Source organism: Dinoponera quadriceps, unplaced genomic scaffold (genome assembly GCF_001313825.1).
Source record: "Dinoponera quadriceps isolate SergipeBrazil2010 unplaced genomic scaffold, ASM131382v1 scaffold3676, whole genome shotgun sequence".
NCBI classification, from domain to species: Eukaryota; Metazoa; Arthropoda; class Insecta; order Hymenoptera; family Formicidae; genus Dinoponera; species Dinoponera quadriceps.
This window is the reverse complement of record NW_014559267.1, coordinates 831,274-843,670: the sequence shown is the minus strand read 5'-3', so window position 1 is coordinate 843,670 and position 12,397 is coordinate 831,274. Positions and strand designations below refer to the sequence as shown.

At 37.2% G+C, this 12,397-nt stretch overlaps 3 protein-coding genes across 7 annotated transcripts; all 3 read right to left on the bottom strand.

Moving 5' to 3' along the window:
- Nucleotides 1-308: 308 nt before the first annotated feature.
- Nucleotides 309-3,769, bottom strand: LOC106750262 (nucleolar GTP-binding protein 1). The gene is made up of 9 exons (XM_014630467.1): nucleotides 3,722-3,769; nucleotides 2,934-3,208; nucleotides 2,626-2,863; nucleotides 2,288-2,530; nucleotides 1,940-2,194; nucleotides 1,569-1,856; nucleotides 1,205-1,483; nucleotides 908-1,051; nucleotides 309-659 (listed from the first exon to the last, which is right to left on the bottom strand). Exons 1-9 carry the CDS (start codon nucleotides 3,767-3,769, stop codon nucleotides 504-506), a joined length of 1,926 nt encoding a protein of 641 aa, XP_014485953.1. The 3' UTR covers nucleotides 309-503.
- Nucleotides 3,770-4,825: 1,056 nt separating this feature from the next.
- Nucleotides 4,826-6,974, bottom strand: LOC106750274 (mRNA export factor). 2 transcript variants are annotated; one of them, XM_014630489.1, is made up of 7 exons: nucleotides 6,854-6,972; nucleotides 6,490-6,783; nucleotides 5,989-6,162; nucleotides 5,777-5,848; nucleotides 5,410-5,691; nucleotides 5,136-5,330; nucleotides 4,826-5,047 (listed from the first exon to the last, which is right to left on the bottom strand). In XM_014630489.1, the coding sequence occupies exons 2-7, from the start codon at nucleotides 6,745-6,747 to the stop codon at nucleotides 4,961-4,963; spliced, it is 1,068 nt and encodes a 355-aa protein (XP_014485975.1). In that variant the 5' UTR covers nucleotides 6,748-6,783; nucleotides 6,854-6,972; the 3' UTR covers nucleotides 4,826-4,960. The 2 variants fall into 2 exon arrangements, with proteins under 2 accessions (XP_014485975.1, XP_014485973.1); XM_014630487.1 differs by having other exon boundaries at nucleotides 4,961-5,047; nucleotides 6,859-6,974.
- A 1,620-nt stretch (nucleotides 6,975-8,594) lies between these two features.
- On the bottom strand, nucleotides 8,595-11,333 carry LOC106750272 (fidgetin-like protein 1). 4 transcript variants are annotated; one of them, XM_014630486.1, is made up of 3 exons: nucleotides 10,769-11,333; nucleotides 10,226-10,694; nucleotides 8,595-10,036 (listed from the first exon to the last, which is right to left on the bottom strand). In XM_014630486.1, the coding sequence occupies exons 1-3, from the start codon at nucleotides 10,942-10,944 to the stop codon at nucleotides 8,867-8,869; spliced, it is 1,815 nt and encodes a 604-aa protein (XP_014485972.1). In that variant the 5' UTR covers nucleotides 10,945-11,333; the 3' UTR covers nucleotides 8,595-8,866. The 4 variants fall into 4 exon arrangements, with proteins under 4 accessions (XP_014485972.1, XP_014485970.1, XP_014485969.1 ...); XM_014630484.1 differs by having other exon boundaries at nucleotides 8,595-10,694; nucleotides 10,769-10,967; nucleotides 11,157-11,333; XM_014630485.1 differs by having other exon boundaries at nucleotides 8,630-10,694; nucleotides 10,769-10,842; nucleotides 11,157-11,333.
- Nucleotides 11,334-12,397: the final 1,064 nt, after the last annotated feature.

Sequence of the window (12,397 nt, the reverse complement as noted above, 5' to 3'; positions counted from 1 at the left end):
ATACCGCGGTTTGATTGGTGTATTGTCATCCATTTTTGCAAATGCACCAATCAGAACGCAGTATTTTTATCCAGCACGAAACAAGCATCATGTGCCGCTGGCTTAATTATGCGGAAATTTTGAAAATGTATCGCGAATAAGTTGTTCTAACAAATTATTTTTGTTACAATAACTGTATTACTACTATTATACACTGATAATCACTGAATTTTTTTCCATAATAAGAAAAGAGAGAGAGGGAGAGAGAGAGTGAGAGAGNGGGGGGGGGGGGGGGGATATAAATATTAAATAAAAATTATTTACGCTCATATATTTGGCTGTTATTTCCTATACAATTATATATATTTATATTACTAAGATATATATTTAAATATTCGTGGACTGCAAAATGATGTGTAAAAGAAGATAAATGTCCAGAAAAGTAATTAAACGAGAAAATAACACACGATTTACTGCTATCTAACCGATAATTTATACAAATATTATTGTAAGCACAATAATATTTATCTTCTGTTCGTCTTGCCAAGTTTCCTTTTGCCTGAAAATAGATGTTTCGGCATCTTCGTACCGATAAATCGATCGGCTTCACCCTTGAGACCCTTCTTAGCTATTTTCTTCTTTTGTGCCTTTTGTCCAATCTTCGTCAATTTCGATTTCATCTGCAAAAAAATAGTAAAATAACATCACGTTTTCAATTATTTCTGAAAAATATGGAGGTGCCTCAAGTAAGGAGTACTCAGTACAGCAGTGTCTCAATTCAGTAGCCTGATTCATTTTTTCAAGAAGAAATAAACTCTTTACTTCCTCAATTTTAAGATTTGTTTTCCTGAACACCTCAGGTACGTATGTTAGAACGCTCAATTCATCGAGCCCTTGAAACACAATAACAATACATTCTCTAACTTACCGCTTCATTTTTAACACCCATCTCATCTCGCGCTGGTTTCGAGCTGCTACGAGCACGCGACTGCGACATTGATTCCAAACGCATGCGTTTCTTAGCGGGTTGCGAGAGCGATCTGGACCGTCCTCTCGTTCGCTTGAAGTGCGCCTACAGTAACAATATTACAGTACAATGACGATAACATACATCATCATATTACAATTAGGAAATAATCAGTTACAGTATTATCTATACGTTATTTTCTTAACTTGTTTCTTTACATTTTTATTTTAAGGATATTCTTGACATTTTTATACTTACGTTTTCAGTATCTTCCATATCTACGCCCAATTCTTCCATCTGTTCCTTCAACTTGGAGACTGACCGATCGCGAACCTTTGCTGTAGCTGTACGTGGCATAACAGGCTTCGTGGAGGCCTTCAATATACGTGCTTCGTCCTTCATAATGGCCTTTTTCTCCCGAATCTGTTTCGCCAATTGTTGGATCTCGTGCATCGTCTCGGACAGTTGGGGTATCTTGTAATCATACATACCGGTCTCTCCCCTCAGCTGCTCTTCCTTTTCCAATTGATTCAATTTCTGAAAACCATGAAACGACATAGAAAGATATATTTGCCGCACGATGCAGCCTCGTACAACCCGATGAAGTAGAATGGACACTGACTTCGAATATCTCTAAATCTATGTAATCCGCTATATTGTGACCCTCCCATATTTCTGGTATGATGTCGTATTTTTCATCGCCCTCGATATCGTAATTTTTCTTCAGATCGAGGACGTAATCGTCTCCCATCTCTTCCTCGATATCTCTCTCAAGTTTCCGCTTTCTCTCGGCTTTTCCCGCGATAGCTTGCCTCTTCTTCAGTACGCTCTCTGGTATACATGGAGCACGGACTTTATCGTCCCTCTTTGTTGGTTGAGCGACATGTAATCTGTTCAGAAGGCCCTCCACCTGTAATCAATGTAAGTTGTACACAACAATTGTGCATCGCTATCTTGTTGTTTTGAGTCAAATAAGATCTTCAGATAAACTACCTTTTTAGTTTTGATCTTCTGATCAACTCTGTAAGCTAAGAGCCGTTCACAGGCTTCTGTTTTGACTTCCATCACACCGAAATCTGTGATGGTACTCATTTCCAACATTGGAACGTTCTTGTCATTTTCCAGTGGTTTCAGAACACTTCTCTTTTCTGGAGATAATTCTTCCAGTCGTATGATATCCATTTTATTCATTACTATTATCAAAGGCTTGTTTGTGAACAAAGGCTTTATGGACTCAAATAGTTTTACCTATATAATAAAAATAGCTATTAGACTATGTTATGTTATTAATTACATACTATTTGAACATTATAAGTATCAGTATGTAGTACCACAGTTTACCTGCTCTTCCAGAGAATGACCGCATTGTTCTGACAAATCATAGAAATAAAGCACAGCGGCTCTTAAGTGTGCAAGAGCTGTCACTGCTTGCATTTCTATGACATTCCTTTCCTCTAATGGGTGATCTAATATTCCAGGTGTATCGATCACCTGCCACCTCAAATATTTATAGTCAGTATGCCCCACATACAAGGATTTTGTTGTAAAAGCATATGGTTGAACTTCCACATCAGCACGAGTAATCTATAAATTGTCATTTAAAATAATATAAAATATCATATATATATATATATATATATATATATATTTATATTTATTTATTTGCTTATAATATTTACTTTATTGATGAAACTGCTTTTGCCAACATTTGGGAATCCGCATATAATTATTGTGCGTGTGTAAGGATCTATACTTGGTAATCGAGACAAATGCTGACGGACTTGTTCCAAATATGTCAAATTGGCTGCTTGTCTTTTCATAATAGTGGCCATTCGACCCAATGCAGCTTTCTTTAATTGTTTGCATCGGTATAGAGAATCTCCATATTTCAGCAGTCGGACATAATCTTTTGCTACACTATAATAATAAAATAAACATTGCAGAGCAAAGTTACGTATGTGTCAGTTATAAACTATTATTTTCTTACTTATCGATCAAATGCCTAGCAGTATTTATCTGTCCAAGAGCCAGCTTATAATGATCCTTATCATATAAAACATTCATCAAGTCGGCATAAAATGGATGAACATCATCCAACTTGGGAAATTCTTGTATAATGTGAGACAATTTGTCATGAAAGTTTTGTTGAGTAAACTTTACTTTCCGTATGTAAAACGCGCGTATTCTTGTGATCTTATAATGCTTGTGAATAACTGTTGGTGTTTTACGTTGTGTTTTGGATAAGATTATATCAATAAAGTCCTGTAAATAGTAAAATATGTGATTATGGCACAGTTTTATGAAAAAAGGGTTATTTTCCAACCCGGTATGAGAAAATAATAAATTATAAGAAAGAGAAACAATAAATAAAAAGAGTATTTAAGTCTTTAATTAGAAAAATGAATGTAAAGAAAACCAATAAGAGTCAGTATGTCAAAGTTAGTATATAAACCAGAGATAATTTACTAGTAATGGATCTTAACAGAATTATTTTAAAAAATTTTCTTTTTTCAAAGGATATTAATAGAATCATCTACCAATAATGCTTCGGGAAAATCCTTTGTTATAACGGTAACCACATGGTAATCTCCTAAGGCCGAGTGTCATTTACATTTCATATTAATAACCTCTGGTTCATTACTATTAAATTATATCTAGTTTCAGTATTAATTTTGGCTTTAGCTCTACTAGTTCTACTAGTTCTCATTGATCCTCCTTATAATTTATCCTTTTTCTGAATAAATTACAAATATATATAAAATCAAGGTAACTAACCTTTGCAGTTGGCACGACCGTAATTTTCTTAAAATTATACAAGGCCATCGTGAATTATTCAGTTTTTATACTTTGCACAATACGAAATTACAGTAAAATAAATACTATTCAGTGTGATTTACACAAGAACTAAATTATTCCTTGAATCACGCCTTGAAAAAGTATGAATTTTCGAACACGTGTTCTGCTTCGGAACTTCTGAATGCAGCAAAGAGAGCGGAAAACTAGTGTTCTTTAGGTAGTTTGCAGCGCCACATACGGTAAGACACAGACTAGAGTCCATTTCATGCTGTGTTTGGAGCAGTTTTGGAGAGCTTAAAGAAAAAATATGATTGGCTTATGCTACACTTCAAAGCGTTTGCAGCGTGAAATGGATCCTAGCCCCAACAAACTTAATTGAGTCATGTGACATGCGCGCTATTTAAATTCATGCGCTTGTGAGCTTTACTTATTTACAGTATATATAAACTATAGCCAGTATTCATACGCCAGTATTCGACGATTTTCCGACGGTATAAGCAATTCCAAAGAAAAAAGTTTAGTCTCGAGAATGCCCCACGCATAGGGAGCATGAATAAATTTATGTATATGAATATATCAGTTAGAGGAAAAGACAAAAGAAAGTGCAAGATTAGAATAATTAGTATAATTATAAAATTATAAGAAAATATTTATGCAGAAGTGCAAGTACTAAATGATAAGGATACGTGATATTGTAGAGAATGTAAAGAGATGAAAATTACAGTATTACAGTATTAAAATGTAAATGAAATAATAGACCAAAGTGTAAACCAGTCCCTTTCTTGGCAAAAAAGCTGAAGTAATAAATAAATATAATATAAACATATATACACACATATATATATATACATACATACACACACNTGTGTGTGTGTGTGTGTGTGTGTGTGTGTGTGTGTGTGTGTTTATATGTATTTATATATTATTATATATAAATATATATTTATATAAATATATATATATATAAATATATAAATATATATATATTTTTTTCAATACGCTTATTACACTTCATAAAATAATACATGCGAATTTTCACCGAATTTTAACTCAGCACTATACATAATTACATATCAGTTAACATTATGGAATATTTCATGTTTATTTTTACAAAGTCAAAATACCAAAAACGACTCGAACGGACAGTCAATGTAGATCACCAAAGACTCAAGTGGCATCAAACGTAGTAATAAACTTCTCCTTATACTTCTATCAGCCTTAAGGTGAAGCTTTCGGTTTTAACTCGTCGTAACATGGTCTCAAGAAGATTGAGTTCTTCTTTGCTGGATTATAATATTCATGACCCTAAAATAAATGTCAATCATCAATAACTGCTTTGCATAATATATAATTTACGGTATACTCTAATTTTTATTTTAAACGATGCCGATACCTTAGACCAATCATAGGAGACAGCGTATGCGAATATTTGTCCATTGTGATTAAAGCAGCAACGCGCGATGGGTTGTTCCATCGTTTCGGACGATTTTAGTTTTGTGCGCGCGTCTTTATCCCAGAAACCGAAAGTACCGTCACTTCCTACGGTAGCCACGGTTCCATGTACCGGGTGGAATGCAATATCGTTAACCTGTTAATAAAATCGATACATTGTGAAAAGAATCATAGCAGTCAGAGCAGAACTTATAACCGTATAGGCCATAGTTTACAGCATAGATATCCTGATATCCATTAGGCGTGCCATTTGTTCGATGACATTTGAAAGTGAAGTTTTCCTTGGAGCTAAGGTTCAAATGATGGATTGCAACACGTCCTTCCGTACTACCAATTGCAAAACCAGTCGGAGCTTTTTTCTTATCCTTGAAAATCGCTACACAACGATACTGATATTTCAAACTCAACTCGACAGTTTTATACTCGCGTGGACTACCTTCTAGTTGGTAGACTGTTAATCCACGTCCAGCTGTTCCCACAACAGCCATAGGATAATCCTGCAATAAAAGTTTACATCAATGTTTCTCTTTATTGGCTTCGAAAAATATATATTTGAAAGTATGAATACATGTATATACATACGACATCAGCACAGTAACATCTTTCAGGTAAATTAATAACCATTGCTGGTTTAGCACTGCGCAAATCCCAAAACTGAAAAATTTATATTATTATTGGATATTATATATTTTATATATTGTATCTTAGAGTGGTAAAAGTAAGTACCAAAAACAAAATCAACGAACTGAAAAAGTATTTGAATAAAAGTGCTTGGCAAATATAAAGAAACCAACCTTTAGTGTTTTATCCCAGGAACCAGTCATTAAACAGGAATAATTACTAGCCTTTATCCAATGACATGTTTTGATTGGTGCGTCATGTGCCGCTACTTGCACACTCTGATTTGTGGCCAGATCCCAACATTTTGCCGTTTTATCACACGATACCATGAACACTTTAGTGCCATCCTGAAATTATCATAATTGAATGAACTTGCCACAATTACACATTAGGATATATACATATTGTCACATTAGGATTAATATGACGTTTCTCTTTATATATTCATACTGTATTAGTTATGATTGATTAGACTCACTATGATTGGTATTCATAGACGGATTTTATATTTAAAATAGTCTTAAGTTCATCTTCGGATACTGTACAGCTTGCTTAACTGGTTATATATGAGATATCTGAAGATGAACTTAAGACGGTCTTAAATATAAGATCTGACTATGAATATTAGCTTATATGATTATCAGTGAACAGGAAAGGATAAAATAAACACTAACGTCACTCCAGCATACGTCCAAAACTGGAGCTGCCATACTTTGCATTGATTTCGGTACAGTCTTGCCAGACTGCTCGACTTCCCAGCAACGGACATTGCAGTCCCAAGAACCGGCTACAAGGAAATTCTGTTGAATCGATGGTGGACTAAATGCCAAACTCGAAATGGAATCGTCTGGAGGTGAAACAACCTCAAAATCTTGCATAGGATTTGAGGAAGATGACGTTCCCGTCCTTAAAGTGCTGCTCTGATTAAACATTGCTAACGGATTTGATCTTGTTTACTTCCTCAGGCACTGTGTTAACAAAGAGGTGTTCATTGCGCGTAATATTTCTTTTTTCGCAAAGTATATGGTACTTGTTTACCTTACTTCGCACGGTTTATATCCATCGAACGCGGAGGTTGCTGGAAAATAAGAAGTGATAAGGTTGCCAATCTCGACTTGCCGTTTTTTCACAATGGAGAATTCACTATACACTATACACGACATCTAGCGTGCAAAGATTCGATATTTAATAGAGCTGTGTTCCAAAATCTTACTTGACGAATAGAGTAACTTTTAATTGACCAATCAGCAAGAAGAATGAAGATTTCTTCGTCATGATTAGTTAATTAATCCTACACTATCCGTCGAATAAAATTTTGAAACGCAGCTTTGAACAGTTTGTTTTGTAAAATTTCTAATGCAAGAATTTTTATCTTTAAAAAAAAACAGAATCTTCTATCGGATAAGTAAATAGTTGCATTCAGCGGAAAAAGCAGTTCGATGAGCGCTCAGTGATTATTATTTATAACTGGAGCATTTTTTTAGATTCTTGATAGATCTAGGAGTATGTACCGATCAGGAGCGATAATCAAGCGATTCTTGAGCTGCTCCTTCTGTTGAATCCAGCCAATGAAACATTAGACAGTCACGCGGGAACTTTGAACGACTTTCTACCGTAAGCAAATGTTCTCTCAACAAATATTGTGTTTATAATAATATAATAATATAATAATGATTCTTGCATACAGATAATCACTAAATCTCTAAATTTTCCATAATAATAAGGAATATTATCAAATAGAAATTATTCACGCTTATATATTTAGCCGTTAGAGTTTCTTAAATATAATCATATATTTATACAATCAAGATGTTTAAGAATGACCCATCAAAGTGGAAGTCAGCTTGTCAAGAAACCAATACTCTACCTCGCAAAGGAAAATCTTATGATAGAGACAATGATAGAGAGACATAGAGAAATTGGTAAATAAGTCAATGAAGAAGGACGAGTCACCAAAAAGGAATAGAAAGATTCCATTGCAAGTGCAAGCGAGTTCAAACAAATTACCATCAACTTCTAGTCAAAAAACAGGTGAAAAGAAGCTCTCAGCGAAGCCTAACAATGAACAGAACACGTCTGCATATTTCACAAGTATTCCCAGCAGCAACAGTTTTAGCAAGCATGTAAGTTATACTGAACAGAATGTGCCCAAAGTTCAGGTAAACGCTCATAGTCGATCTTATCAGAATCTAGACAAGTTTGTACAAAAAATGCCTTCCAAACTGATCAACAATGACATCAACGGTGCAACTAAAAACCTGCAAGAACCGTCACATTTATGCGCACCGAAGTTAAAGCCAACCACTACCCCGCAGTATAGTAACAAAGATGCGGAAGCACAGAAGAACGCGATTGGCTCAGCCTTCAGGAGTGCCAGAGATGAGTTATACATTCAAGAGATGAAGAACAATCGAGGAGGGGAACCGAAGAAGATCTTGGCGGCAGCGGGGTGGCTAATTCTCCATTTGTCTATCCGTTCAAGCGAGACAAAGAGAAATTGATGGAGAGTCACAATAATCGGGCCCAGAACGCAGCTGACGGGTCGTAGACTAAAAAATATATAGTAGCATATATACAGCGAAACGCAGTACGATAAAGTTAAAAAAAACGAAATATCCAGGAAAATAATTAACCGAGAAAATAATATATACGAAGTAGTAATCTGCTATAACCGAGAATTTATATAAAGTTTATTGCAGGCAAAATAAGATCTGTTCGTTTTGTCAAATTCTCTTTTTTTAGCTGAAAATAAATATTTCGACGTCTTATAAATCAGTCAGCCTCATCCTAAAGATTTTTCTCCTACTTTCTTCTTTGTTCTACGTTTTTAATATTCAATCATTTGCGACTAAAAATACTGCGATACAATTCAAGGACGAAATGAGACGCTACAATTGACTCTTTTGAGAGATAGTCTCTCATTTTATACGAAACTATATATTTATTACAAAACTCAGCGTTATGAAAGTAAACCACGTGACAAATTAAAAAATTCGACAATATTTCACAATAATCTGTAATTAATAGTAGCCTGCGTTGTTTTATTCGAATTTATTTGTAGTTTTTCGCGGTACCAGATCCGTAAGTACGATCCCATTCAATGTAGATGTTCAAGTCCGACTGCGAGACGCTGGGTCGTACGTTGATCAGAGCCTCCTCGAAGTCGCTTCTCGTGATATGCCTCACCTCCTCCATCCCGATGTCCTCCAGCTGGCTGAACGGGATGCTTCTGATCGGCTCCATGCTGGCTTCTTTGCACAGATTCGTCATATCGGCGCCGGAATATCCCGCGGAACGCTCCGCGATCTTTGTTACATCCTCCGGAGTGAGATTATGTCGCACCGAGGCCAACAGATTGTTTATTATCTGCTCGCGCGCCCCCAGTTCCGGCAAAGGCACGTAAAGCCGCTTGACGAGACGTCTCCTTGCCGCCTCATCCAACTCCTGCGGTCTGTTGGTCGCACCGACGATCAGGATGCGATCGTCGTCCGAGGTCGTCGCGCCGTCCAGCTGCACGAGAAACTCCGTCTTCAGCCTCCGGGAGCTCTCGTGCTCCGTCTCGGACCTCTGAGTCAACAGCGAGTCTATCTCGTCGATGAAGACTACCGAGGGTTGATGGACTCTGGCTACCGCGAACAATGCACGTACCATCTTCTCACCCTCGCCGATCCACTTGGAAGTGAGGGAGCTCGCGGAAATCGAGAAGAACGTTGATTTACTCTGCGAAGCTATGCACTTGCCGATGAGAGTCTTGCCGGTTCCCGGCGGACCGAAGAGCAAGATACCTCTCGGCGGACGACGCAGACCGATGAAGATGTCCGGCCGCAGCATCGGGAATACCACCACTTCCTTGATGATCTTCTTAGTGTATTCCAATCCCGCGATGTCGTCCCATGTTACCGACTTGCCCGAGTCCATGATCTCGTTCCTGATCAGCTCGATCATGTTCGGCTCGATGTTCCTCAGCCTCTCGTCCTCCACCTCCTCTGTCTTACCGTCAGCTGCGTTCTGGGCCCGATTATTGTGACTCTCCATCGATTTCTCTTTATCTCGCTTGAACGGACAGACGAATTGAGAATTAGCCGCCCCTCGGCCGCCCAAGGTCTTCTTCGGTACCCTCCCTCGATTGTTCTTCATCTCTTGAATGTATAACTCGTCTCTGGCACTCCTGAAGGCCGAGCCAATCGCATTCTTCTGTGCTTCCGCATCTTTGTTACTAAACTGCGGGGTAGTGGTTGGTTTTAACTTCGGTGCGCATGAATGTGACGGTTCTTGCAGGTTCTTAATTGCACCATTGATGTTATTGTTGATCGGTTTGGAAGGCATTTTTTGTACAAATTTGTTCAGATTCTGATAAGATGGACTAGCGTTTACCTGAACTTTGGGCACATTCTGTTCAGTATAACTTACATGCTTGCTAAAACTGTTGCTGCTGGGAATACTTGTGAAATATGCAGACGTGTTCTGTTCATTGTTAGGCTTCGCTGAGAGCTTCTTTTCACCTGTTTTTTGACTAGAAGTTGATGGTAATTTGTTTGAACTCGCTTGCACTTGCAATGGAATCTTTCTATTCCTTTCTGGTGACTCGTCCTTCTTCTTCATTGACTTATTTACCAATTTCTCTATGTCTTTATCATTGTAAGATTTTCCTTTGCAAGGTAGAGTATTGGATTCTTGACAAGCTAATGGTTTTATAATACTTAGTGCGTAGTCCACATTGTCCAATCCTGACTTCCACTTTGATGGGTCATTCTTTACATCTGGTAGTTGAGATTTAATCTGTTTCCAATAATTGTTCACCCCATCCTTGTCTTTCACTAGAGTATGATAGTCTTCGAGGCCATTTCGAAGTAGTGCCGCTGCGGTATCCTCTGAATCACTGTGTAATAATTTATCAATTAAAAAATGTATACATGATAAGCTTAACAATATAGAAAATTATATTTTACTTACAATAACTTCGCTGTCATATATTTCAAGGCCAGAGACCTGCGTTCAATATCAGCGACTTCAAAACTGTCTTTATCCTGTTTGGAGAATTTCAATGTATGATACGCAGCCAGAAAATTATTCTTTTCCGTCTTCAGATCTTGTGCAGCATGTTGTGCATTCTTGTCGGAAGAGCTCATGTCTATATCTTAGTAAATAGTACCTTAAAATATTTGAAATATTTACATTTGAAGATAGATTATACAAATTCTATCATGTTTAACAATTTAACATATTTAACAAGTTTCTTCTTCTTTTATTCTAATAATATCCTCTTTGAACATATAACCCTTTTAAAGCATAATATCAAAATTGACTTGGTCTGTTTAGCACTACAAATTCATATTTTTACATGTGACACTTGTTATTGTTTTAGCGTAGAAGATTGTTGATTGGTTCGTGTTGCTTGTACTTCTCGCACTTGATCCCTTCGCTCTCGCTTCTTCCAACGCCCGAATATGCGTCTTGTTCTAAGTAACAAAAAATGCAAAAAGTGCAAGCAACCCAACAAGCCTCGTGTGTCAGAGAATAAACTCGTCTACAGTTTGGCCAACATGACGCGAAATTAATTCCACTTGTGTGATTGGCTGATCGAATGATGGGTTTGGTGATAATTTACAGAAAACGTTGTTACCAAACAACCAAAAATGCGCAGTATGAATTGTAACTTGCAATTCAATTCCGATATTTTGTATCGTACTATTTTCTCTCAGTAATTGAAGTTGAGCTTGAAATTTATTACAAACAATTTTCATCCACTTGAAATTATCAGTGAAGAATAAAACTACCGATGTACCGATTGTTACGATACTACACGGATATGTCGGTAACATTGAAGTTGGTTTGAATGCATACTGCCCGCGCCAAATGCATACAGGGTAACCGATGGATACAGTTCGTGCGCAACATGGCAGGCATTTGCAAATCCCGAAACACATTTCGTAAGTAACATTAATATTAAAGTAATATTTAAGTCGTATCGTCAATTAAATGTTATGGTATAAGAGAATATATATATTGAACATCACGTATGCATCAAGTTGGCAATCTCCGATGTTCGCCGGTGCACGTTCTCGTCTAATTTTGAAATGATAGATGCATAAAGTCATAAACACTCGTGCAGTTCATAACGATGTCCGTAATTCATACACAACATTCGCGAGCAACACAGTTTGCATCGCGCGGGAATGCTCGTCTGCGACGCGCGCTAGTTTCGAAATACGTAATTATTAACTGTATAAACTTTGCAGCGTTCATTGTGTCTGTGGCTTGTTTCTTGGCAGAATCATACTGCAGAGGTAAACCCGGCTCGCACTTCGAGCAGATTCGGCATCGTGCGATAGCGAGAAATATCAGAAATGAAATATAAATTCAAGAACGTCACGAAAAAGGTAAATATTATTTTTGAGCAACCCGGAAAAAAATGTCATATATATATAGTAATATAGTTATATTGTTGGCGGATCAAATGATCGGTAGGATTGAATATGTGTAGCGCCATTTGCCGCCACTTCCGTTTCGCGCCCACGGCGGAAGCAGGGTCTCGTGCCGAGAGCTATCTTCTCCGCGCAGGCCGCGGTGCTCCCCGCCGTG